Source organism: Orycteropus afer, unplaced genomic scaffold (genome assembly GCF_000298275.1).
Source record: "Orycteropus afer afer isolate SDZICR_OR568_19922 unplaced genomic scaffold, OryAfe1.0 scaffold00294, whole genome shotgun sequence".
NCBI classification, from domain to species: Eukaryota; Metazoa; Chordata; class Mammalia; order Tubulidentata; family Orycteropodidae; genus Orycteropus; species Orycteropus afer.
The window spans coordinates 1,308,893-1,334,756 of record NW_006921881.1 but is presented as its reverse complement, the minus strand read 5'-3'; the positions used below and the strand labels follow the sequence as shown (position 1 = coordinate 1,334,756).

Below are 25,864 nucleotides of genomic sequence, written 5' to 3'. Positions count from 1 at the left end.
TTGACTATGCAAAAGCATTTGATTGTGTGGATCATAACGAAAGTGGATAACATTAAGAATGAGAATGCCAGAACACTTAATTGTACTCATGAGGAACCTGTACATAGACCAGGAGGCTGTCGTTTGAATAGAATAAGGGGACACTGCACATTTTTTAAATCAGGAAGGGAGTGCATCAGGGCTGTATCCTTTACCACACTTACTCAATCTATATGCTGAGCAATTAATCCAAGAAGCTGGACTATATGAAGAAGAACATGGTATCATGATTGGAGGAAGAATCATTAACAACCTGAGATACACTGATGACACAACTTTGCTTGCTGAAAGTGAGGATGACTTGAAGCACTTACTGATGAAGAAGACTGAAGAATACAGTCTGAAGTATGGATTACATCTCAATATAAAGAAAACAAAAATTCTCACAACTGGACCAATAAGCAGCATCACAATAAATGGAGAAAAGATTGAAGTTGTCAAAGACTTCACATTGTTTGAGTCTACAATTGACACCAACAGAAGCAGCAGTCATCAGACAATGTAACATATGTTGTTATGTGCCGTCGAGTCGGACCCGACCCATAGCAACCCCTCCTTGGGTTTCTGAGGCAGTATCACTACGGAAGTAGATTGCCCCATCTTCCTTCTGAGGAGTGGCTGGTGGGTTTGAACTGCCAGCCTTCTGGTTAGCAGTCAAGTGCCTTAGCCACTATGCTACCAGAGCTCCCCTATGTAACATATAGCACTGGGCAAATTGGCTGCAAAGGACCTCTTTCAAGTGCTAAAGAGTAAAGATGTCTCCTTGAGGACTAAGGTGCACCTGACACTAGCCATGGATTTTCAATCACCTCATCATATGCATGGGAGAGCTGGACAATGAAAAAGGAAGACCAAAGAAATTGCACCTGACACAAGCCATGGTATTTTCAATCACCTCATATGCATGGGAGAGCTGGACAATGAATAAGGAAGACCGAAGAGTTGATGCTTTTGAGTTGTGGTGCTGGCAAAGAATGCTGAAAATAACACAGACTGCTAAAAGAACTAACAAATAGGTCCTGGAGGAAGTACAGCCAGAATGTTCTTTGGAAGGGAGAATAGCCAGACTTCATCTCACCTACTTTGGTCACATTATCAGAAGGGACCATTCCCCTGGAGATGGACGTCAGGCTTGGTAAGGTGGAGGGTTGATGAAAGAGAAGGCCTTCAACGAGATGGACTGACACAGTGGCTGCAGCGCTGGGCTTGAGTATAGCAAGGGTCACGGAGATGGTGCAGACCAGGCAGTGTTTCATTCTGCTGTGGATAGGGTCGCTATGAGGCAGAGATGACTCTGGCACCTAACAACATGGTGGTCATTGCCTTGATAGCCAAGCTCATCACCAGGGAACTTGTAGAACTGGATACAGACCCAGTGGTGGGTGTGAGTTGGCTGAGTTCCATGTGGTGTAGCTGCCTACTAGGCATGCTAAGACTAGGTTTGCAGCTACTTGATTAAAAGGTTGACTGCTGGCTAATTTGAGAGCCCTATCCTACGAATAATTCTGGCGGCACAGTGGATAAGGCATTTGGCTGTCAAGCAATAGGTCAGCAGTTCAAACTACCAGCCGCTCCACAGGCAGAAGATGGGGCGATCTACTTCTGTAAAGATTTACAGCTTCTGAAATTTGCTGTATGTCACTGAGTTGGAACCAACTTGATGGCAGTTGAGTTTGGTTTGGTATCCTAGCATGTACCTGGAATAGGTTTCTTCTCTCTCTCAAAACTCAGGTCTTTTACAGGCAAGATGCTTTTGTAAGTTTCCTGAAAATGTTCAACTGTCAAAACTTGGCTATTTCGGTGTTGTACTACAGAAGGAGACACACTAGTACATACATGTTTGTAGGGAGATGCTAAAAACTTAATGGTATAGCTAGGTTCCTATTGTGTGGCAGAATGGATTCTAGACTTGATTGTGATGACAGAATGTCCCACAGGATTTCCTAGGGTGTGATCTAAGGGAGTTGACTGTCAGCTCTTTTCTCCCTCCAACAGCGGACCTTTCAGGTCGCAGTTGAGTGCTTAATCATTGTGCAACTAGGCTGGGTTTCTAGGGAGTTATTTTAAAAAGTTCATACAAGATTAAAGGATTTAGAGTACTTAACAACAATTTAGAGACTGAAGAGCCAGAAAATCCGACCTTTATTTCTTAAATACTGTGAAGGAAGTGGGGGGAAACGGTCCCCTGATGAGGCAGGACCATAGAGCAAAGAACTAAGGATCATCAGCAAAGGCCCGGTGGGCATTGGGGAAACGCTGGGGGCTGTAGTTGGGGTCTTCCTGCAGTCGCTTTTGTATGTCAGACCGGAGCTAGAGGAAGAGAGAGCAGACAAGTTGGAGAAACACTGGCTGAAGCTCTCTGGTCCCAGCAAGTATTTAAGTCCATCCCTTGGGAACTAACACTCCCCCATCAGCCACACACAAGCTATCAAAGCCCAAAAGGCATCACTGGGTCTTCCCAATGCCACTAGGAAAATACACTTTAACAATATGAAGTGGTAGCCCCAAACTGACAAGTTCATCTCTGAAAGGAGGGATAAAAGGGACCCTAGCCCAACCCCTCCCACTACACCATCCCTATTCTGCTTCAAGATGGGGGCACCTGCTGCCTGTAGCTCTCCTGAACCTCTGGTGCCTCCAGGTCCCGGCTCAGGCTCTCTGGGCTCGTCAGGGGCCGAGCTCCGGCTGCCTTAGCTGCCCGGCTCACGGCCTCTGACAGAAGCAGCTGGGGGCCCTCACCCTGCATCGTCTGAGGCACGGGGTTGGGGAGGGAAAAAGAGGATCAAGGTCAGATCTAATGCCACCACCCAGCTCACCCTTTCCATGAGTCAACCACTGAGTCTCCATGCTAGTGGAGAGAAGGGAAACAATCCACAGGTGGTTTTCACAACAGAAATACCTTCCTAATTCTTTCTGGCTCTGGCCAGAAAGTGTTCAGATGTGCTGAACTTGCTTTTCAAAATAAAGAGGAATGGGACAGGCCAAGCCAGCCAGGATTCAGTGTTCACTCATCAATCACATGAGAAGCCCTCCTTAAGGAAAATGGGCAGAGTCACTTGTGAATTAGGAAGCTGACAGACTAAGACAGGACTGCTAAAAAACAGAATAAGGCAAAGTCCTGTGTGGTTTAAGAACCTTGAACAAATAAAAGTCCCAGAAATATTTCCTCATCAACTGAAGGAGACTAAAGGAAACATTCCTTCCAATTTTAAAGAGTTTGAGTCTAAGCATGACAGGGAATTTAGGTAAAGAGGAATCCTCAGGAAAGAGGCAAACCAACCTTGCGTCTTTTGGCAGGCATACCGCTGAGGTAGGCATCACTCAGGGGGGGTTGGGGTTTCACCTTCCGTTGGCTCTGAATGTCCTGCTGGATAATGGGGACCCATTCCTAGGGTAGAAAATAAGGCAAGTGAAGTAGTGCTTCCCAAAACTCAGCTGCCCTGGCCCACCAGGTCACCTCCTAACACTTACTGGTGGGACTGCAGCTGCCCAAGGTTCTGTCTCAGCTGCTGCTCCATCCTGCTCATCTCGGGAGCCCCCTTCAGGGGCAGGGGGTGGGCCTCGGGACATGACCTCTTCGGCTGTTGTTCCTGGGGCTGGGGAAGCATTCTCCCGCTGCGAGTCAGAAAGCAGGAAGATCCAGGCTGCAGAATTCTCAGCCTCTAGTCATCTTGCTCTAGCCCTCCACATTATCTGACCCCTCAACCTCTCCCTAGTACCTGGGGCTCAGGAGAAGTTCTCTCTGCTCCCTGAACTTCCATTGGCTCCTCAGGAAGAACCTGTGAAATTGGAAGGAGACCAACACAAAAGGCCCTCTCAGATCTCTCCAGTTCCCTCCAGTCCCCTGGTCCCACAGCCCATGAATTATGTCCCTTACCTGGGGGGGGTCACCAACCCTGCGAACATATCTAAGGATGGCATCAGGGCCTACAGGCATATGCTCTAGTACCACCTGAAGCCGCAGTCCCATCATAGTGGTCAGCCAGCTCACCAAGGATGGATTCACCCCACGAGACATGCGGCGCTGAGAGAAAGAAAACAGGCCAGCACATAAACAAAACCCCAACCAGCCTCTGAAAACTAGATCCAGGGTGTAAGATAACAGTTTGGAGGAGAAAAAAAGAAAACTGTAAGATACTAAAGAGAATGGAAACCTGAGGAAGCAGGGATGGATGGTGCTTACGATTCGGCCATTGATGACGGAGGCAAGTTCCATCTGCTGTCCCCCTAAGCAGTGCAGGTTCAGCGCCAGGCATTCAAACAGGCCCTGGTTACACAACTCTAGCAACCGGGCCCCAAATCCACTGTCTGTGGGCAAGACAGGAGGTAATGAAAGCTAGCATCTGGCCGCCCTACCCCTCCAGCACATCCCATGTGCCCTGGTCCAGCCACTCTGACCTGTGCAGTGCAGTACGTGGGCAGCAATGCTATTAAACTGCTCCTGGAGAAATTCCAGGTTTGTCCGGATAATATCCACACCTGGCTGAACCTGCACCAAAGACTAAGCAACAAAACACACAAAGATCCCAAAATCAGGACCGCTAAGCGATCAGGAGTCAAAAAGGAGGGAGGTAAGGAATAGCAGCCACCCTGACCAGGCCAGAAAAAGAGGGAAAGTGGGGAGAACTACTCACAAAACTCTCCCGCACATATTCCTCTAGCCCAGTGATCAATGTGTGGGTTGCCGTCTACAGGGGGAACAACACAGGTTTAGTCCCAAGTCCCACTCCTCAAGACACTTCCCTGCTACCACCCCACGGTTTAGGCAGCTTTAACTGACAGATAAGCAGAGCCAGGAATAAGGAATTGAAGGTGAAAGAGAAAATGGCTCTGGGGCCCAGGGCTTTCATTTACCCGGATGTTACCAGATGTGGGTTCCTGGCCACCCAGATAGTGCTGGTGGAAGAAGGATCGCAGCTGAGGCTGGAGTCGCTGTAGCGGCTGGAAATGCCCGTGGAGAAGCATTACCACATCCACCATGGAGAAGTTCTGGCACAAGAGAGAGAGCAGAGCCCCGAAAAATCCTAGGGGCAAGAGCTGAAATTAGCAATGACCTTCACCACCTGGCCTGCCCAGCCATCAGCCTCACCCCATTTTGGGAATACCCTCTAAACAAAGACTATCTATAGTCCTCTGGTTGCCCCTTCTTGAGGAAGGCCAAGGTACCCCCCTTATGCTCACCAAGGGCCCCATCAGCCCCAGGCTCAAAGATGTTGCTGGATCCACTGAGGCGTTGTATGAAGGCAGCAATACTTTCACTGCTGCCAGCCCGGGCTCCCAAGGAGCCTAGCAGGGAGCTCAGCACACCCTGCACCACTGAGGTGAAAAACTCCGGTGGCAGACTCTCAGGACCCAGGCCCCCAGGACTCCCTGCACCTCCAGAAGGGGAGCCTGCTGGGGGTGTGGCCTGCTGCTCTGGGGCAGGGGGTGGCGGTGGAGGAGGTGGAGGAGGTGGAGGGGCCGTCTGTGTTGCCTGGCAAGCAAAGAAGCAATAAAATACAGAAAGTTAGGTGAGAATTGGCACAAGGACATAAAGTGGTAGCAGGAGAGCACACATCAACAGGTGTCTAGGAAGTGGGGACTTAAAGTCTGGTCATTACTCCTCAAAGCCAAATACTCATAAGCAAGTTCAAGAGCAGGGTTCAATGGGAGGGTTAGGAGCAACAAGCCCTCCACTTCTGAATGGGTAAAATCATGAAACAATAACATTAATTACAGTACTTTTCTCTCTCTGAATCTTATTTCCCCCTCTTCAAATTGGAGGGCTCAGAGTCAATGAATTTCCAGAGTTCCTTCCCACTCTGGCATGCCACCAGGGGGCTGCAGCATAGTAGTTGTATAATGGCAACTAGGTACCACTGACTGACTAAGGGAGAGAAAGGCTGAGGTAAAGGTTAAACCAGGTACTCACCTGCAGGAAGTCAGTCATGCCCTGAAGAAAGGCAGGGACACCAGGCATTGCCACGGTGATGGTAGGGGAAGCCATGCCAGGCCCTCCAGCCCCTGGCCCTGCTGGTCCCAGGAGGTTCCCCAGGAGCTGAGAGATCTGAAGATCGGCTGCGGAGGGTTGAGGGGGTGGAGGCTGGGCAGGACCCCCAGGGGCAGGACCAGCAGTGGTAGCTGTGTTGGTGGTGCCGGCACTGGCTGAAGCTGTGGCAGGGGCTGGAGGTGGAGCCATTCCTGGGGTCCCTTGAGCTGCAGGGACCAAAGGGAGAAAACTGAAATCTGAAGAAAAACAAGACACCACAGCACGACCCACTTATGATCTTTCCAGCAGGAAAGCAAAAACAAAGCAAATACAGAGAGAAAGAACTTGAAAGTGTCAGTGAGCAAACGAGGAAGGGAGTGTCAAAACTTCAAAGAAGTGGAAACCCCAGAGTTTGAAGTGGGGAAGAGTGACACTTACCCACAAGGACCGGCTGCATAAGAAGCTGCCCCACGAGGCCGCTCACCATCTGGGCCAAAGAGGCATTGGTACCCAGCCCAGTGCCCTGCTGGAAGAGAATAGAGAAAGACTGTTAGTCTTCCCTTTGCCATTCACTATACAGGATTCTCCCCCAGACTCCTCCCACTGGAACCCTCCCCTCTACTCACCAGCGCCCCAGAGACCGGAGGACCCCCAGGATGAGAAGGGCGAGCCTGTGGAGGTGTGGGCCGAGCAATCACCACCCGGGTCGGAGCTGTTGGGAAGCCTGGCACCTGCTGTCCTGTGGGTGACAGAGGAGAGACCAAAGAGGGCTGAAGGCTGGGCCCTTGCCCACCCAACCAACAGTACCCACCATCTTGGACCATGCCCCACCTCCCAGGCCTCCCCTTCCAGCTCATTACCTGTGGCCGCGGAGGCAACAGCTGCCACCATGGCCTGATGAGTGATCTGGTGGGCGACGGCGTGCATGAACTCAGGGGGCAGGGAGGGCAGCTGGATGAGGGTGGAGCCTGGGGGGCGGGTCTGATGTAACCTTGAACCTGGACCCCCTTCAACCCACCCACTCGGCCCTGCCCCTTCTCTACCCAGAGCTCAACCTGCTCTGATGCCCTTACTCTTACCCAGAGTTTGGCCATGACCAGGGGGTCCAAGGGGGCCAGTGGGAGCATTTGGAACTCCACCAGTTTGTGTGCCAGAATCTGGATAGGAAGACAGACAGAGAGAACAGCACTGAAGTGAGCTGGGTGAGGCCTATCAGCATCCTCCCAAGATCAGTCATCCTCCAAGTCGCAATCCCCTGACCAGAAAGCATACATTTCCCTTCTTTCCCTCTCATACATACTTTCTACTACTCTGGTCCCTAGGTTACCATCAGCTCCAGCCTGGCCCTTCTCCATTCTCACTCCCTCACCCCACAACACCAACTTCACCTGCCCTCCTCCTACTACTATTCCCTGCCAGGTCCTAACTCACCTTGAATGTTCATGTGCATCATGACCACGGGTTCCACACTCTGGTGGGAAATGCGAATGACCCTTGGGTGGCTGGCAGCTGGCGGGGGAGCTGGGCCCTGGGGGGGTACCCCCTCAGTTGAGGACTCAACAGTGGTAGACGAGGGAGCCAGGGACGAGGCCTGCCCAGGACCAGAGGGAGGTGCCTCCGCGTTTGCAGCCTGGGGGGGCCGAGTCCCATTCCCTGTCATGGTCACAGTCGTCCCCACATTGATCTGGAGAAGACAGACAGACACACAGGCAGAAGTAAGAAAAACATAAAAGCCCAAACAGAAGACCTGTTAAGATTTCCCCAAGGCTTCATATCAATGTTTCTTAAGTCTCCTCCTCTTTTAACGTCCTTCAAACCTAAGAGCCACCCTGGGTTTACCTTCCACAGTCCCTCTAGCCAGGCTCTCTGGCCCACCTGGATGGGAATAGCTGCCTGCTGGAGCACCATGGGGGTGGTGTAGTGAGACATGGGCCGGACCACATGCAGGTGCCGTGGGGGTGCACAGGCCAGGTTGCAGCGCAGGTCAGACAGTGCCACAAAGGTGTTGCCCAGCAACCGCAGACTTTCCCCCACCAAATTGATCAACCGCTGGTCCTCCTCACGGCCCTCGTGCTGTATGCCACACCAAACAGAGAAACAGAGACTATCATTGCAGGAACTTACCTCACTAAAAAAAGAATTAGTGTTTTCTGAAGGGGCCATGCCTCTAAACCTCAGTCCCATGCTTGAGAGCTTCTGGGTAGACCAAGTCTTTCCAAGTTATGTTTCAGATGCACAAAGAATTTCCTATTAAGCTCTACAGTGAACCAGTAAGTCAATACCCACTGATCTCTCTTGCTTCATAAGCTCCCTAAAAAATTCACTTAGAAAAATAGTACAATGATAGTACTACCCTCCCTACAAAAAAAAAAAAAAGAAATGATCGACTTGCATATTTAAAACAAGACATTTCATTGCAAGCAATGCCTTTTTTGGGGAGGTGTGGAATATCTATATTCCAGCCTGTTCTATTCAGGGAGTTCTGGGGTGAGGTGTGGGAGGGCTCACATTGTTGTTATAGTCCGTGGTGGCGGCAGCACCCAGAACTTCATAATAGCGCTGGAGGAAGGGCTGGAGGCGGCTCTCTAGCCGCTGCAACTCCTGGAGCACCTCGACATACTCCGTGGGGGAAGGATGGCTGTGGGGAACCCCAAGACACAGTGAACCAGGGCTTTCCTCAGACTCCCAATCTTGCTGTCAACAGGGACCACACATCTGCTCTGTCTCTCCCTGGCCTCCCAGACCACAAACCCAATCCCTTCCTGGAGTAATAGAGATTCTGTGCTTTGCCACCCTCCTACTTCCTCAGGAAAATGTGGAGAAGATACTATCTAGCCTCTCCACCGCACACTCCTATATAGCAGAGATGGGGCCCGTGTGAACCGAGGGGAGACACTGGAATAGGCAGGTGACACAGCAGTGCCTCTCCGCAGCTGCTAGTCCTATCTTATTCACCTACAACCAGAGCCCTTCCCGCCCCTCACAGCTGGCCTCACAAGTAAGACCTCCAGGCAATCCTTCCCTCCCATCACACCTTTCTTAGTTCCCATACTTCATTTAGGAACCCCCACCCATGTAGGTGCCCTGTCTCTTACTTGGGCGCATTTGTCTCTGGGACAGGTGTCGGGCCTGCAGGGGCTGGACCAGAAGGGGTGAGCTCTGGGCTCTGAGCTGGGGCGTGCTCCTCTACTTCTTCTGCCTCCATAGGCTCCCGAGGAGGGGCTTCACTTTCGACAGGTTCTGACTGAGAGCTCAAAGCTACTGGCTCTGGGGCGGCAGTGGGCATCTGTGGAGGCGGCTGACTGTGCTGGGCCTGGGGCCCCCCTTGACACTGAAGATAGGGGACAGTCAGGACACAAAAGGCAGGATCAGACCACTGTAGAACACTACTCTGGTCCAAAGAGACTGAGGGAGAATATACTCTCACTAGGCTTCTCGAAAGCAGGGCTTTGCATCTAGATCTTTGACTCCTCAGCAATTAATAAAAGACTTACACAAATTATGTACACAGTAAGTATTTATAATGTTTGAAAACAAATTACTAACAAATAATAGAAATTGTGATTTCCCAATTTCCTTGAGAAAAAAGTGAAAGGCAACAGGTTCCAGCTACAATATCAACTAATAAAATTACAAGGTCCTGATTATTAACTATGATAATTAGAAAATTTAAAAAAGTGGAATCATTTTCTAACGGGAAGAAAAGATAATATGAGAATTATCTGAAAAGTCTGAAACAATCTTCCCAGACACCAGGCACACCAAGAGGTTTGGCAGGAACAAGATAGCCTCACAAAGATACTTTTCCTGCTTGAAAGAATGAATACTGCAGAGGAGAGAGGCAGACAGAACCCTATGAATATAACCAGTCATGCCACTAACCCTAGGCTAAGAGGGAAAAAGGGTGCACAGAGAGACAGAAAGACCCTACCTAGCCCTGCCCACTTACCTCCATCCGGGACAACAAGGTCTGTATATCCCTGATCATGTGCTGAGCCATCACCAGCCGAACACGGGGCTCACTCTATGGTTAAGAGGAGGGATGATCAGGGTAGCTCTGAGATGAAGTCACGAGCTCTACCACCTACTAAACCAGGCCCAGTCATCTCCTCAGTCAGGTCCACCCCACCTCAAGGCCTCCTTCTCCCAGATCCCCTTCCCTGACCCTCCCAGGCCCCCTGATACCTGAATTGGGGCCTGTTCCATGTTGATGTGAACATCCACAGCAGAGCCGTCACTCTGGGGAAAGGGTAAGGGAAGTTGCTCTGGGAGAAGCCAAATACTAAGGCCCCCACACTGCCAACTCAATTTCTGGAGCCCTGCCACCCTGTCCCCTCAAAGATCGAGGCCAACATCAGATCACAGGGGCCTCCAAACCCAATCTACAGAATAAGACACCTATCTTACAACCTCCCTGCTACTACCACAACTAAATCTACCCTTTACCCACAAAAACCCTCCCAAGTGGAACATAAGCTTACGGGAAGGTTGAACGTTCCAACCATGACATAGCTGTTGGCATTCCGGTCATGAACAGAGGCCCCAGGTCCCCGAGTACCAGGCGGGGGTCCTCCACCATGGGTAGTTGAGGGAGACCCTGTCCCAGAAGATGCTCCAGAAGAAGGAAGCTGAGTCTGAGGAGGAGCCCGTTCCACTAGATGGATAACCTTTCCTCCAACATCTATAGGAGATAAAAAAGATACATACCAAAACACTGTATGATCAGGTAAACTTCTGCCCATCCCACTACACAACAACCTCAACCTCTGACTGCCATCTCCCACCCCCTTACTGTATTCCTGGAGCTTCTTATCATCCTGCAGAACACGCCCCTGGTAGATGAGCCTTTGTTTCTCAGAGGGGATGCTAACAGAGGCAGCAATGTGTTCCTTAAACTCTTTTACATTCATCTGCCAGGAGAAAAAAAATCAAGAATAGGAATCAGGGAATGGAGGAAAAAGAAAGAACAGAAAAGTGATAACTAATTCATGGGAGCAAGGGTAAAAATCATAAAATCACTTCCCCATCCTGTCTCGCCTGTGAGACTGTTACTATGCAAATATCTGAGAAAATACCTGTTAAGATACAGACAAGAAAATTTAGGGAAGCTCAGGTTTTAAGCCCAAAAAAGAATCACACGACCGAGAAACAGAAATGCTAATCAACATTCCTCTCTCTCCTCCTATGCTTGGCTCCGAAAAAAGAGAATATATGTGTCAAGATACCAGAGAATCACCCTTCCGCAAACACAAAATGATACCACGAGTTTATTTGCGACAAACAACCCTGTAATCTCAAAAATAAGAGAAATAACAAGGAAGACAAGTGAAGAATCTGATTAAAGGAAGACCCAACCAAGGAGTAACTAAGAAAACCAAACCCAATGCCACTGAATAGATTCCAACTCATAGAAACCCTACAGGTCAGAGGAGAACTCTTTCCCTTATGGGAGGGAAACCCCCATAGGATTTCCAAGGCTGGAAAGCAGGCTGCCTCTTTCTACCATGGAGGGGCTGATGGGTTCGAACCATTCAACTTTGGTTAGTAGTTGAATGCCTTAACCGTTGTGCAACCAGAAAAAAGAAAAAAAAAAAAAAAAAATCCTAACAACAGACTCTTAGGAAGTACCACAATGTTTACATAAACCTATGACAAAAGCCCACTTTTTTTTTTTTTTTTTAAAATACTACATATAATCAAAGGAGCTCTGGTAGCATAGTGCCTAAGGCACTTGACTGCTAACCAGAAGGCTGGTGGTTCAAACCCACCAGCCACTCCTCGGAAGGAAGATGAGGCAATCTACTTCCGTAGTGATACTGCCTCGGAAACCCAAGGAGGGGTCGCTATGAGTCAGGTCTGACTTGATGACACATAACAACAACAACAACAACAACAACAACACATATAATCATGTTGTAAAAACCCATGGGCCAAACTGCTCACGATTTTGTCTCCAAGCATCCTAAGAGTAAGGACATAGACAGCTGTATCCATGAAATTAAACTCAAGAAACTGAAATTAAAATTATACCACAAATATAAGTAATTCCACTCAGAAGTCTATTTGGGCTCTACTTCCATTACAAGCTCTGACTTCTAGCCTAAAAACTATGGTTTAGACCTGACCAATTTTCATCTTTAAGACATACTTTTGTTTTGGGTCTTTGTGCTCTGTTTCTCTTACCAAAGGCAGGAGCCATGTCTGCTTCTTTGGGCTGACATACATCTATAATGATGGTACACTAACTGCTCCTTTCTCTGTATCTCCCTCTGCAATGAATGCTGAAGAAGTGGAGGAAGGCAGAAGATCTGCCTCACTCATCAGAACCGTATCTTTTCAAACAAGAAACATCAGAAATGTTCTGCACAGAGTCTGAACAAACAGATCAATGACAAGAAATTTGGAGGACCAGATTATCAGCTCTAACCAAACCAAAGGGAGCTCTAGTAGCATAGTGGCTAAAGCACTTGACTGCTAACCAGAAGGCTGGTGGTTCAAACCCACCAGCCACTCCTGGGAAGGAAGGTTGGGCAATCCTACTTCCGTAGTGATACTGCCTCGGAAACCCAAGGAGGGGTCGCTATGAGTCGGGGCTGACTCGACGGCAAATAACCACCACCACCAAACCAAAACCAAACTCACTGCCATGGAGTTGATTCCAATCATAGCAACCCCTTCTGGGTTTCCTAGGCAGTAAATCTTTACAGAAGTAGACTGCCCAGTCTTCCTTCTGCAGAATGGCTGGTGGGTTTGAACTGCCAACCTTCTGGCCTTACGCACTATGCCACCAGAGCTCCTTTCCCTTAGACTACGGTGCCTACAAAAGAAAGAGCTAATCAGTATCTTCCAAAAGTAGTGGGGTCTCACCTGGGCCCCCACAATAAAGGTCCGAGTCTGAGAGTCCAGGGTCTTCACCAGCACCTCCAGGCTGTCAGGCTCCTCCATAGTGGTACTGGTACTATCATTGGGCTCCATGGCCGACAGCTCTCTAGGGAAGAATGGAGGGAGGTCCGCTGTTGAAGGTAGCGAATTTTACATACCCGGAAGCCTCCCCAGCCTAAGTCCCCGCCCCAATATCTAAAAAGTTTCTCCCACACAAACACACGCTCTCACACCCGCCCCCATCCCCCTTCAGATTCTGGGGCAGAGAGAGAGAAACACAAAGGGCAGGGGATCGACGGCATAGGGAGCTGGAGGACGGGGAGGTGGGAGGGGCTCCACGATGCCAATCACAATAAGGGAAGGCCGGTCGGATTAGGAAGCGGAGAAGTAAGCACGAGACCAGTGTTATCACCGGTCGCGATAGGACAAGGGCCAGGGGCAAACCCTGGGACACTGCGAGAGCGGGGGTCGCGCCAGACACTGCGGAGAAAGTGGCTTCGCGCACGCGCGCCACGCCCATCGAACCCGCCTAAGTCACGACAAGACAGTGGACACTCACGGGGGGCGGGACCGGTTAGCTGACTGCCCCCCTCTTCCGCCTTCCCTCGGTGATCCTGCAGAGCGGCGCACTCAACACACAGCACAACGTACACACATATACACAAACATACGCAAACACTCATATATGTACACACACACACTCACATACACACTACCCCGCGGCTCCACCCCCGACTTCCTCACGGTACCGTCACTTCCGGTCTCCCCCAACCTGCCACCGTCGGCCACTTCCGTTTCCCCGATCGTATTTGGGGATTGCAAGGCGGTACTTCCGGCTACCCCCAGGTCCCCAATCTTTCCTTTTGTTGGGTACAACGAAAAATCCGCAGCCCCCAACGAAGTGAATCCCTGGGGGTGAGATGGGCTGGGGCCGGCCTAGATGGGAGTAAGCCCAGCACCCCGAAGAGCCACCACCACCGCCGCCCGGGGGACCCTACTGCGCCTGCGTAAATTGCACTACGCATGCGTACATCCTTAAGCACGCCCCACCTCCAACCCCGCTTCTCCTGCGCGCGCGTTTGAGCCCTAGAAGTTTGAGGTGGCCACAATAAATCCCTGAAAGTAAATTACCAGATGGAAATCTATAACTGCTCGAAGCTGTGAACTGTTCCTTGGCTCTTGGAGTTTGGCGACTTGGGATTATGCCTCTTTTAATTTATGTCAAAGTCCTGGCAGGCAGAGACTTTCAGGAGGCATTGATCTCGCCACCTAAAATTCAGCCTTCTGGTCTTTGCAGCCTTCGCCACGCCTTCCTTCGGCGCCTCCGGAAGTTATTCTTCCCCCGGAGGTTGGAGGATACTCGCCTGCTGTCTGTTCTGTTCGTGCGGTCCTATAGTCTGCGGGTCCTCGGTTCTCCACCCAGTGGGCGTTTACAGCGGGGGGGGGGGAGGTCCGTGCGCCATGTTCCGTACCGTATGTATACGGCCGAGGGGACACGTTATGCTTTTGTAAAGCTAAGGATGCTGCTACCTTTTAGAAGTTTTATCAGGAAAATTCCCAAGGTTGGGAATTGGGAGCAAGTAGAGTCAGACTGGACTGAAAGACGAAACTCTTTAACTAAGGGGTTTCGCAGGCCCAGGCTGAAGGAGTTATTACCCCTCTGTGCCCTTCCCCCAATGACAAAGTCCTGGGTCCCGCGACTCTAAGACTTCAGCTAGACCCTTCAGTTCCGGGGTCCCTGCTCCAGAGGCTGCCTTTCCAAGATTCATAGTTTTTATATACCCAATTCCCAATGAAGAAGTCTAATAAGCACCTGTCCAGTGCGCACTTACTTTGTGCCAAGCACTATACTAAAATCTTTACGTTACCGTTCTCATATTTAAGTCTTCAAACATCGGAGGAAGCTATTAACTATTTTATAGTTGACTACACGTTAAGTGAAGGTAGTGGCGGAACTGATTATCAGTTCCAGGCCTGCCAGACTCCAGCTCGAGCATTTCTATTTTGCTTCTCCTATAAATTGTATTTTTATTTTTATATAGCCAAGTAGAATAGCGTAATGAACACTCATATTCATCACCCAGATTACTTTTGGTTTTGTTTGGTTTCAACTAAATCACAAGACCATAACAAGCCCACCTCTCCGGGACAATTTTTTTTTTTGGCAGCCTGTAGAAATAAGGAAGCCCCACTTCTCACTGCACTAACTGTCCCACCCACTTGGCACTACCCAATTACTACCTCGTGAGAACTCTTTTTTTTCCTTTACCTGCCACTCCTCGGAAGGAAGGTTGGGTAATCCTACTTCCTACTTCCGTAGTGATACTGCCTCGGAAACCCAAGGAGGGGTCGCTATGAGTCAGGTTTGACTCCACGGCACATAACAACAACAACTATTACTTGAGAACCTATTAGCCACCAAAACCAAACCAAACCAAACTCATTGCCATCCAGTTTGTTCCTATTCAGTGACCCCCATTGGGTTTCTGAGGTGGTAAATCTTTATGGAAGTAGATTGCCCGAACGTCCTTCCTCAGAGTGGCTGGTGGGTTTGAACCACCAACTTCTGGTTAGCAGTCAAATGCCTTAGGCACTACACCACCAGAGCTCCTTTGTTACCACACACCAACCACACACTGCCATCAAGTCGGATCCGACTTATGGCGACCCCTCCTTGGGTTTCTGAGGCAGTTATCGCTACAGAAGTAGGTTGCCCAACCTTCCTTCCAAGGAGTGGCTGGTGGGTTTGAACCACCAGCTTTGTGGTTAGCAGTCAAATGCTTTAGGCACTATGCCACCAGAGCCCCCAGCTCCTTTATTAGCCACCAGAAGTTGTACTAAGTGCTTGCAAACATTACTATGGCAGTGAATACTTAGAGATTACCAAATGATGGATTTTGCTAGACTTTATGTGTATTTTCTCACTTAATTCTATTGATGTGCCCCATTTTGCAAATTAAGAAAGCAGCACAAAGATTAATAAAATTGGTCAAATTCTAATAAGTAGTAGAGTTGGGGTTCAAACCCAGCTCTTCCCAACACCAGTCTCTTAGCCATGAGATTATGTAGTCTTTTGCTTAGCAGTCGATGTTGAATGAACGAACTCACTTTGTCAGCAAACTTCCAAGAGCACACAGTTTCCCCAGTTATAAATTCCTTCAGAGAGAGAGCCTCCCACCCATTACCCCCACTACCTCGTTCACACCTGCTTGAAAGTACTTATCAAGCTGTACTGCAATGATTTGTTTGCACAGCTAGTTTTCCCTAGACTTCTTCAAGGCCAGGGACTATGTTTTATTTCGCCTTATGTCCTCAGAGCTTAGCCAGTTCCTGGCAAACAGCTGGGACTCAAAACCATTGCCTAAGTGAACGAATGAAAAACTCCATCTACCAACCCCTCTTCAATGCTGCACAATATAGCAAATATCTGGCTCAGATATGGGTTGATAAGCTCAGCTCTCATAACTCCTGAGAGATCCTGGACATGCAAGGTGGAGTGGTTGCATCTACAGAAGGGGGAGGAAGGGCCAAACCCTGTAAGTAATACAGGTTTAGGTTGGAAAACAAGGTTGAAGTTACTCATTAGCAGGTGAAGGAGTCAAGGGTCAAGGCAAGGGGGCTGGGAGCAGAGTGCACTGAGCAGCCAGCAGGGGCGTGAGCAGTTAAGGCACCAGACACCCCACACAGGGCATTGGCTCCCTCCTGCTTGAAGATGTTCCACCAAATCTGGGCAGCTCTGCTCTACCTCTACGGCATTCTCCTTAACTCCATCTACCAGTGCCCTGAGCACAGTCAACTGACAACTCTAGAAATGAATGGGAAAGAGGTATGGACTGGGAAAGAGGTATGGACTGGGAATGAGGGACTGGGAATGAAGTGGAGGCTCTAAGGGACTCAGGTGGGTGGCCTAGGATGATCAGAAGCCACTGGCAGAGGAGAGTAGGAAGAGAGTGTGAGTGTTGTGATGATGAAAGCAGGAATAAGAAAAATACTAGGACTGTAGTCAATGTGGAGATGGCAGAATTGGGGGTGGGCTGGTTAATCAGGTTAATTAGGGAGGATCAGAAGAAAAAGCCATTGATGACTATCATAACTCCATCCCCCAGATGGAAAGAGGAAAGCAGTCAACACCCCAACCCCTAAGTCTTCTTGTGCTGGCTGATGAAGTAACTGGATGGATCCTATGATGGGACCATCCTCTTTTGCCCCTCTCATTGTCTCTCCAGTTTCCAGAGCCCCACCTGGGCCACTGGTACTTTATCGCAGGGGCAGCTCCCACAAAGGAAGAGTTGGCGACTTTTGACCCTGTGGACAACATTGTCTTCAATATGGCTGCTGACTCTACCCCAACACAGCTCCAGCTTTGTGCTACCATCCGCATGTGAGTGGTGAGAAGGCAGAGGCACCCGTGGGTAAAGTCTCTGACCAAAATGTGAGCAATCACCACCACGAGCCATGCTCTTAGCTGATACAGCCACTGTTCTTGGCCCACTTAATTCAAAAGTTCCATTAGTTTCTCTCTGGACAGAGATGTGCATAAACATCCCTTGGTAACTTGAAATCTGAGGAGATCCAGGCTTCACGGAGAAATAAGATGGAATAAATAGAGGCTGATGTGTGTGGCTGGAGTATCACTCAGTCTCTCCTCTATGCCACCACCTCTGCAGGAAAAATGGGCTCTGTGTGCCCCGGAAATGGACCTACCACTTGACTGAGGGGAGCACTGATCTCAGAACAGAAGGTTGGTTCCCTCCAGACCTTACCCTTCCCAAGTCCCCTGGGCTTGCTTGGTTTTGCATCTCTCTTTGCCCACTCCCCCAACCCAACCTCACAGGCCGCCCTGACATGAAGACTGAGCTTTTCTCCAGTTCATGCCCAGGTGGAATCATGCTGAAAGAAATGGGCCAGGGTTACCAGCGATTCCTCCTTTACAGTGAGTGGGGGTGCAAGGCAGGAAGGGTCAGAAGGAAAGGAGAGGGCAGGACAACCCCTCACCAGGTGGTGTGCTGAGGAGAAGGTACTCAGCTAGCCTGGTCCTGTTCTGCCCTTTCAGATCGCTCACCATACCCTCCCAAGAAATGTGTGGAGGAATTCCAGTCTCTGACCTCCTGCTTGGATTCCAAAGCCTTCTTACTGACTCCCAGGGATCAAGGTGAGGGGTTCAAGTCCCACAGTAGAAGACTAGGACTGAGCAAGTCTTCTGGGAGTACTGGATGAAAGTGGCTTATATGACATCATAGGAGGACATGACCAAAGCTGACATCATCAGATTGGCTATGTTGGCACTCCCATTGTCTCATGCCACCAGAGGCATGTGGCCAAGGGCTATGATGTCACCTGAAGAAGCCAGGCTGGGTTCTGGGCTACTCAAAAGAGGGGTTTCTGCATTTGCAGTTGGTGAAGGGTCAAACACAGAGGGAAAAATGCCTCAGAGATCCCTTTTTAAAAAGGAACACGGCAGAATGAAGGAACGCATTCTTCCCCGTGCTATTAGCATCAACCTTGCTTCTCCCTGCTCTTCCTTCGTTTCCATCTTCTCTTTTCTCCCTTCTACCAGAGGCCTGTGAGCTGTGCACTAACTGACCTGTGGCTTCATCTGTGCCCCAGATGGATACTGCGGGAGCTGTGATGGTAGTGGGGAGGAGACTAGCTAAAGACTCCCTTTCAAGAATAAAGATATTTTTCAATCCTCATTCTGGGGCTTGTCTCCAGATACCAATCCCACTCTCCACATTTCAACACTCCCACTAAATCCCCAGCTGGACGGCGTCAGGAAGGACACTGAATGGTGATTAACTCTCACTTTGTAGTGGTATATTTAGGATTGGGTGTGACAGTTATTTATTGCTGAGTTAGCAAACCCCTAACCCTCGAGTGGGACTGCAAGCTCCAGTGCTTCCCCCATGCTGCCTGCCTGACCTGCTTGAACCATCCCTGTTTCCTCTGGCCCCTGTGAACACCCAGATCCTCACACAGGCTCCCTGTACTCTGTGGGCCCTCATCCAGGCCCCCCAATCCAACTGCCTAGCAGCCTACTCTTCCAGGAAGGCTAACTAGGATCCAGATCTCTTGGGTGACCCAATCATCCTTTTATCCCAGAGGTCTGTCTGTCATCCTACCTCTGTTTTCTTCAACCATTGGGGAGTTATAAAAGGTGGAAAGAACCTTTAGTATTTATACCCCCCTTAAAAAAAAAAAAAAAAAGTGGAACAAAGAGAAATGTAAAACGTGACAATAGCTGGTGAATCCAAGGGCAATGCCCTCACTATCCATAATCGCAGACACCCTAAAGCAGCCCTCTTCTTTCCTGTATGTGAAAGGGACCCTGCACCCTCATGCCCTGGGTTTTCTTTCACCATCCCTGAGGTCCCTGTGCTCCTGATCTGGGCCATGCCCCCCACTCTCCTCCTGAAGGCCACACTGTCTTCACCACTTGCCCCCGCGCCACTGAGGGTAGGACCCTGGGTCACACCTCACCCCCGGGTCACAGCCCCTGTCCTGGATCTCCCCTCTGCTCCTCATCCTCCTTCCCCAGTCCCTCTCCCTCCCAGTCAGTGGCCTCCTCATCCTCGCTGGGCTCCCGGAGGCTGACAGCCAGCACCAGGGCCTGCAAGAGGCCAAAGAGGCAGGCAAAGTGGAGGGGGTGGGCAGTAAGGAGGCTCAGCACAGCGTGCAGCCCATGCAGGGCAGCCAGGAAGGACAGCAGCCCATGCAGCCAGAGACCCAATGGTCCACGCAGGCCCAGTGCATCCAAGGCTGCCCGAAGTGGCCTCGAGCACAGCCCCAGCAGGGCTGAGGCCAGCAGCTCCAGCAGGTGCAAGGTCAGGTTGGTGGAGATCTGCAGACGTTCCTCTGGGCCCCCCAGGTATGGTGGGGGAGCTCCTACGCCACCACCTGATTCCCCCCGCAGCCAGCCCAGCAGCTTCTGATGCCGACTTGGCTTCTCTACTGGGGCTTCTAGTCCAGGGGCGCTCAGTCCAACTTCAGGGGGCACCCCAGGTCTCCTCGCACCTCCTGAGTCTACAGCATCCTGTCCCAGTTTGCCAACGGCCCCTCCAGCCTCCATTCTCCCAGATTCTTCAGTGCCAGTGACAGCTTTGTCCAACTTGAAGGAATCCATTCTTTTGCTCCCCAGTTGAGCAACTGGGGGGGCCTTGCTTGGCTCTGGAGCAGTCCTAGAGCTCTTCTGTGCCTCTGAGTCCTTGGCCTTGGGAGGCCCCGTATCTCCTATGGTTTCGGGAGCACTGTCCCAGTCACTTCCTGAATTCTCTGGGGAGCTGTCCACCCATCTGGGTTCTGGGGCAGACAGGTCAGGCTTCGTTGGTTTCCGGCGGCCCCAGGGGCGAGGTAGCCAGCTACCTAGTCGTCGCAGGAACATGGCTGGGGTGCTTAATGAGCCCCCAAACTCTGGGTCCCCTTCCTGGCACTTCTCAGACTCTCAGGTTGGGTCAGAAAAAGAGATGTCTGCTTGGTGATGCCGTCTTACTCTGAATTCAGAAGTGGCTTCCCATTTCCCCGGATGGTCATGCAGCCTCAAGTGTGGGACAGGATGGCACCGCTTCCTTTTCAGTTTGCAGGTAAAGAAAGAAGGCAACCCAAGTTCATTCACCCCTTACACACACACACACACACACACACACACACACGTCTCAGGATCTGACAAGGCCTGGGTCACCCCCTAAAAGTGCCCTCCCTGTGTCTCTGAGTTTCCCCAGCAGGCAGCACCCCAAGTTTCACTCACCAAGGCCACGCCCCAAGGTGCCCCAGAAACTGGGGAGGCGGTGCTCCATTCAAGAAGGAAGAAAGGTGGCCACGGGTCCTAAGTACTCCTGGATCTATCTGGGAAGTCTTGAACTGGTGCCCTAGGGGAACGCAAGGAGTAGGAAGTGTCCTTGTTGAGGGAGGGGGTGTCCAGCAAACTCCAGCCAGCAGCGTTAGTCTCTTGATTGAGCGTTTGTATCTCGACTATGCACAAAGTTGCCTGACCAGTCCCCGAGCGCGCGGCTGAGACGCGGCCTCCCCAAGGTCAGGCTGGGAATGTCCTCGGTGATTCCCGTAGCGGGGGCAAATCACGAGAGCGCCTGAGGACCCAGGCGTCCCGGCGCACAATGCGGCGGCCCTACCCCTACCCAGCGGAGGGCCAAGGCTTCACGGATCCCCCAGGAGCTGCGGAGCCCGGAAGCAGCCACACCGGGACCGGAGGAAGATGCGGGGCGGAGCTTGCAGCTCGCGGGGCGGACCCTGTGGATCGACCGCCCCGCGCTCTCAACGTTTGCCATTCGTACGCTCTGGGCTTTACCACTGGGCACTGGTTGGATCCGTGAGGTCCAAGCCAGAACAGAAGCCCAGTCTTCCATTCAGAGGCCCCAGTGCTTCTCTAAACTCAAACTGGAAGGCTAACCTCTAGTTCTTGTCCTGGGGCTCTTCCCTGCACCCCTCCCCACTCCTGCATTTGGCGAATTCCCTTTTCTTGTCCCTGATTTCATGAAAGACTTTTCCACAAAGGAAAACGATAAAGGAAGTCTTGGAACTTGGGTAGCCCTTTTCTGTCACTCCATGCAGGTTTCTCACTGGATGTGACAATAACGAACTCTACTTGCCTGGCACCTCTGTATGCACAAGATACAGAAGTGAAGATTGTGGAAGGGTGGGAAAAATAAGTGTAAACAAGTAGGATGTGCTTCCTGACCTCAGGTTTCAGGTAATGAAATGAAGAACCTTGCCTTAAAAGTTGAGTTGAAAAGCCAAAGTTACAGTCACAGGTCAGCCAATGGTGTACAAGCTGGATGGTCAAAGTCTCTGGGCCCTTCACTACACTGGACTCCCTGTAAGAACAGACCTCTTCTCTGAGCCTTTCCTGGCTGCCTCTCACCCCCAATCACCACAAGACTATCTCAACCTCTAGTTAGGAGATCCCTGAGGGTCGGGGATGTTTCTCATTCATGTTATTCACACAGTATATGAATGTTTGTGAAATCAGAGATTGAAGTGGCTAGAGTGGTCACAAGACTTGCATGGAGCTGCAACTGGCTCCAGGTTCAGGGGATTTGAAGGAATAGATGTGGTGGTCTTGGCAGGGGCTAGGCCTTGAAGTGAACCAGATTGGTAGGGAGATGATCCTATCATGCTACCTAAAGTTGGCTGCTCCTTCTGGCTTCCATGGGCCTTGCCAATATGGCCCCCAGACTTAAGTCTGGCTTCCAGAAAAATGAATAGACCACAAAAGAGGATGAAGATTGATTTATTTCTCAACTCTCAGCACTCTACCCCTCCCAAAAGGCAAAGCCCATTGACCAAAACCTGACAGTCTGGGACGTGACAGACCTCAGGAAGTACAGATCAAAGTGTCCAAGTCAGAGGCCAAAGTTCAGACTCTAGCAGTAGACCAGGGTCAATCTTCACTAACGTCAGATCTCAAGGTTCATGTATATCCTGAGAGCTCTCTCCCAAGCCCTACCCTTCTCCTCTCGCCTTCTTTCTTCTCTCCGACTCAGTGTGGTTACCCGAGGGGCTCGCTCCCTTCCAGCCACAGCCCGGGTATCCAGAGCCTGGAAGTGTGTGACTCGGGGCTGGGGCGCTGATCTGTAGCCAAGTCCCTCCTGGTCCCTCTTGAGGACAGTAGAGATAGGATTGGCGCGGCCCTCCCCTCGGGGTCCCAGCCCCATCCCTGGCTCCCAGCCTCCCCTCAGCAACAACTTGAAGCCTGGGCTGGAGGCTGGCACCCCAGGGGGAAGGTTGGGGGGGCAGGGACTCCGGGACAACGACAGCAGGTGAGCAGTGGACGTGCAGTGGTTTGCATCTTGGAAGTGGGCATCACAGGTCTCACAATACTGGGGAGAACGAGAGTGGGGCCTGCAGAAAAGAAGAGTTGAAAGACAGTGTTATGTATCAGGAAAAGGATTCAGAAGCCTAGGGGGGCTGGCAGAGTGGGACAAGGTCTTTTCTGCTAAAGAACAAATTGTCTACCTCCCCACTTAGCATTGAGGAGCCTAGAGGGGAAAGGTTGGGAGAACCGATGATAACCAGACATCACAAAGCTCAGGGGAAGGAAGGAAGAGTAACATAACAGTAACAGTTAATATTTATGTAGTGCTTACTATGTGGCAAAGGAATAGTTAAGCACTCTGCCACTAAATGGTTCACATTTTGAACCCACCAAGGACATCAAGGAAGGCAGGTCTGGCAGTCGGCTTCCAAAAAGGTCCAAAGTCAAAAACCAAACTCATTGCCGTTGAGTTGGATCCGGCTCATAGCTACCCCTCCTTGGGTTTCCAAGGCAGTATCACTAAGGAAGTAGATTGCCCAATCTTCCTTTCGAGAAGTGGCCGGTGGGTTTGAACAGCAAGTCAAATGCCTTAAGCACTACGCTACCAGAGCTTGGTCAAAGCCTTGAAAATTTATGGTGCAGTTCTACTCTGCACACATGACGTTGCCATGAGTTGGAATTAACTTGATGATAACTAATAACAACAACTATGTGGCAAGCACTGTTCTAGTACTTTGCACCTATTAGCCATTTCATCTTAACATCCCTACAAGAACTCTCAGATTAGGAAACTGAGGCCAATAGCTGTTAGGTTGTTTGCCCAAGTGGAGTCAGGATTCAAACTCAGGGAGCTCATGTCTGTAAACCATACTACTGCACTACTTTATCAATGACATCGGGGCAGGAGGATCCCTCAGCTCTTTCTGGGGCCTCTGGTGCAAAGTGACTAAGAAGGACAGAACATACTGAAAAATGTATGAGCTAAGGTTTCCTCACCAATGCTCAGGGTTCCTTGTCTCTCCATGGCTCTCCCTGACCATGCGAGCCACTTCAGGGAAACCAGCTTCTTCAGCCAGCTGGGCAGCATCCCGGCCACCTAGCTCACAGACTCCCACCCAGGCAGCCCCTCGGCCCAAGAGATAGCGCACAGCTGCCCCCTGGCCTGCTCGAGCAGCACACATCAGGGGAGTCCACCAGAAGGTATCATGAGTGTTGATATTTCCTCCAGCTCCTCCTGCCTCACGGGGCTCCAGGAGCCTTCGGAGTTCTGCCAGGTTCCCCTCCTGAGCTGCTTTCAATATCCACTGGGTCATCTTGTCCTCTGTCTCAAGGGTTCCTTCTTGTCCATGTCCCCCTGAAGCTGCTGCTGTCCGTGCTTCTGCCACAGTCTCCCTCATCAGTCTTCTTTTCTTCCTCTTTCTCTCCCTGGCAGGCTCAGGCTTCGATCTCTGGGGTTCAGGAGGGCTGTTGTCACTTCCAATCAGGGACTCATAGAAAGCACGGACTGCAGACCCATCCAAGGGGGACTCCAGCTCCTCAGGCTGTGGTTGCTGCTGCTGCTGCCCATCTTTCCAAAGGTCACTAGACTCGCTGGCTGGGGTGAAGGTGATGAGGGAGGGCCTGGACATGGCTTTTTGGAAAGCTGAGAAAATAAGACTGGGCAAGGAAAGGCTGAGACAAGCAAGCCAACTCCCAAAGGCCCCTGCAAAGACCAGATCCACAACCAGGAAGCTGCCGGAATAATGAAAAGTAGTCTTAGAGTCCCCGCTCCCGCCCCAAAAGTGACCACACAACCTAAGACACGGCAGGGCCTAATGGCTATAGGTCACATATAAAAACAGGAAACACTACAACAAACCTGCTCCTTGCTAAATGTCAGCCAAAAAAAATTTCCATGAGAGCATTGCCAGAGGCCCTAATCCTGCCCCGCCCCGTTCCTATATAATTCCCAGTTCTCATACCGTAAATTGAGATTTAAAAAAATAATAATTTTTTTTTTTAAATCAGGTTGACCCTTTAAATCTTAGTCTCTTCTATTTCGGTGTTTCGTCTTTCACACAAAAAACAGTCGTGACATTTCTCCGGAAGCAGATTTCAGGAAGTGGCTCCGCCTGCGTGGCTTTGCAGCTTCCGTACAGCAAAATGGCGCCACTCTAATAATAAGAGATGCTCAATCAACGCATGCGTGGTGGTGGTGGTGGTGGGGAAGCAAAGCCATCATTACCTCACTGCGCAAGCGCACGAAGCGCCCTGATCAGTTTCCCCGCCATGGAATCTTTCCAAATAGTCTATGCGCAAAGGGCCGCGTGCCCAGGAGGCGCGAGAACTGAGGACGAACTGTCAGTTGGGGGTCCTGCTTTTACATTACGCCCCACAATGCCCTTCGCCTCCCTCGAGGTGGCCCCCCTCTCCGAGATAATTTTCTGGAGCTGGGGAACCATTCCCTGAGGAGTAGGGAAATCTGTGGAATGCTAAGAAGCTGTGAAATGAAATAACATCACGCTGTCCCTGGCCCTAACTCTGACCAGGGTTCGAAGGTCACGTTTAGAGCCCGCAACAGAAGGCTCCATTCAAGTCCTAAGAGAATATGGAAAAGTGCAAGGGGACTAGCGCCAGGATGTCTGGTGCCACCTCAGGTTAGCGCCCAAGGCCGTCCAGGCTCTCAATCACCCAGCCCGCACACCCTACTTACCTGGGTCCTTCAGCTTGGACCCGGGCCGCACCTCCTGCCTCGGGAGGCCTATGGGGGAGAGGAAACTCCAGGGGCGGGCCTGACTCCAGCAAGGGACGGACCTATCGTGTTTTTACGCAAATAACGCGCTATGTACTTTTTTGATTGCAAAGCACGCAACCCCCTCGTGCATTGTTTTCTATGGTTAGGGGCGGGCGCCAGGACCTGATGATCCAGCAGTGAGCAGAGCTGCGGGAAGGGACTCCAGCCTGACTGGCTCTTTTCCCCGTCCCCGCTCGGCCCCTCCATCCCAGGAGCGCAGGACTATATCTCCCAGGCGGTATTGGGTTTCCGCTTCCGGTGGCGCCTGGCTGCGCCCCGCCCCCGAGCGTCCTCCTCGCGGGCCCCGCGAATCAGGGTCGTGTACAGGTCATCCTGGGATTCGTAGTTCGCTTTTATCTCGTTTCGCCAGTTTCTCCTTACAAGGGACTCTATTTCCCGGCGTTCACACCAGCTACTGAACCTTGGCGCTTGCGCG

General features: G+C 50.8%; 4 protein-coding genes across 4 annotated transcripts; 1 reads left to right on the top strand and 3 right to left on the bottom strand.

Moving 5' to 3' along the window:
- Positions 1 to 2,253: 2,253 nt before the first annotated feature.
- On the bottom strand, positions 2,254 to 12,982 carry BAG6 (BAG cochaperone 6). The gene is made up of 25 exons (XM_042782377.1): positions 12,875 to 12,982; positions 10,800 to 10,917; positions 10,489 to 10,688; positions 10,193 to 10,246; positions 9,957 to 10,031; positions 9,103 to 9,338; positions 8,516 to 8,645; positions 7,883 to 8,080; positions 7,439 to 7,691; positions 7,087 to 7,164; positions 6,868 to 6,975; positions 6,634 to 6,746; positions 6,446 to 6,533; positions 5,951 to 6,234; positions 5,221 to 5,512; positions 4,894 to 5,063; positions 4,674 to 4,727; positions 4,438 to 4,540; positions 4,223 to 4,347; positions 3,917 to 4,063; positions 3,759 to 3,818; positions 3,511 to 3,654; positions 3,320 to 3,427; positions 2,642 to 2,788; positions 2,254 to 2,349 (listed from the first exon to the last, which is right to left on the bottom strand). Exons 1-25 carry the CDS (start codon positions 12,980 to 12,982, stop codon positions 2,254 to 2,256), a joined length of 3,489 nt encoding a protein of 1,162 aa, XP_042638311.1.
- A 3,619-nt stretch (positions 12,983 to 16,601) lies between these two features.
- On the top strand, positions 16,602 to 18,472 carry APOM (apolipoprotein M). The gene is made up of 6 exons (XM_007951365.2): positions 16,602 to 16,715; positions 17,116 to 17,270; positions 17,557 to 17,630; positions 17,724 to 17,822; positions 17,943 to 18,041; positions 18,447 to 18,472. The coding sequence occupies exons 1-6, from the start codon at positions 16,602 to 16,604 to the stop codon at positions 18,470 to 18,472; spliced, it is 567 nt and encodes a 188-aa protein (XP_007949556.1).
- A 901-nt stretch (positions 18,473 to 19,373) lies between these two features.
- CUNH6orf47 (chromosome unknown C6orf47 homolog) lies at positions 19,374 to 20,267 on the bottom strand. Its single transcript, XM_007951359.1, has one exon. The coding sequence runs from the start codon at positions 20,265 to 20,267 to the stop codon at positions 19,374 to 19,376; it is 894 nt and encodes a 297-aa protein (XP_007949550.1).
- A 2,029-nt stretch (positions 20,268 to 22,296) lies between these two features.
- Positions 22,297 to 24,283, bottom strand: GPANK1 (G-patch domain and ankyrin repeats 1). The gene is made up of 2 exons (XM_007951455.1): positions 23,652 to 24,283; positions 22,297 to 22,741 (listed from the first exon to the last, which is right to left on the bottom strand). The coding sequence occupies exons 1-2, from the start codon at positions 24,281 to 24,283 to the stop codon at positions 22,297 to 22,299; spliced, it is 1,077 nt and encodes a 358-aa protein (XP_007949646.1).
- Positions 24,284 to 25,864: the final 1,581 nt, after the last annotated feature.

Coding starts and splice junctions, on each gene's coding strand:
- CUNH6orf47 (XM_007951359.1), bottom strand. CDS start 20,267: ATGTTCCTGCGACGACTAGGTAGCTGGCTACCTCGCCCCTGGGGCCGC.
- BAG6 (XM_042782377.1), bottom strand. CDS start 12,982: ATGGAGCCCAATGATAGTACCAGTACCACTATGGAGGAGCCTGACAGC. Junction 6,534..6,633: donor CTCCGGTCTCTGGGGCGCTG/GTGAGTAGAGGG, acceptor ATTCTCTTCCAG/CAGGGCACTGGGCTGGGTAC. Junction 5,513..5,950: donor GCATGACTGACTTCCTGCAG/GTGAGTACCTGG, acceptor TTTGCTTGCCAG/GCAACACAGACGGCCCCTCC.
- GPANK1 (XM_007951455.1), bottom strand. CDS start 24,283: ATGTCCAGGCCCTCCCTCATCACCTTCACCCCAGCCAGCGAGTCTAGT. Junction 22,742..23,651: donor ACAAGGAACCCTGAGCATTG/GTGAGGAAACCT, acceptor TCTTTTCTGCAG/GCCCCACTCTCGTTCTCCCC.
- APOM (XM_007951365.2), top strand. CDS start 16,602: ATGTTCCACCAAATCTGGGCAGCTCTGCTCTACCTCTACGGCATTCTC. Junction 17,271..17,556: donor CTTTGTGCTACCATCCGCAT/GTGAGTGGTGAG, acceptor CCACCTCTGCAG/GAAAAATGGGCTCTGTGTGC. Junction 17,631..17,723: donor CACTGATCTCAGAACAGAAG/GTTGGTTCCCTC, acceptor CCAACCTCACAG/GCCGCCCTGACATGAAGACT.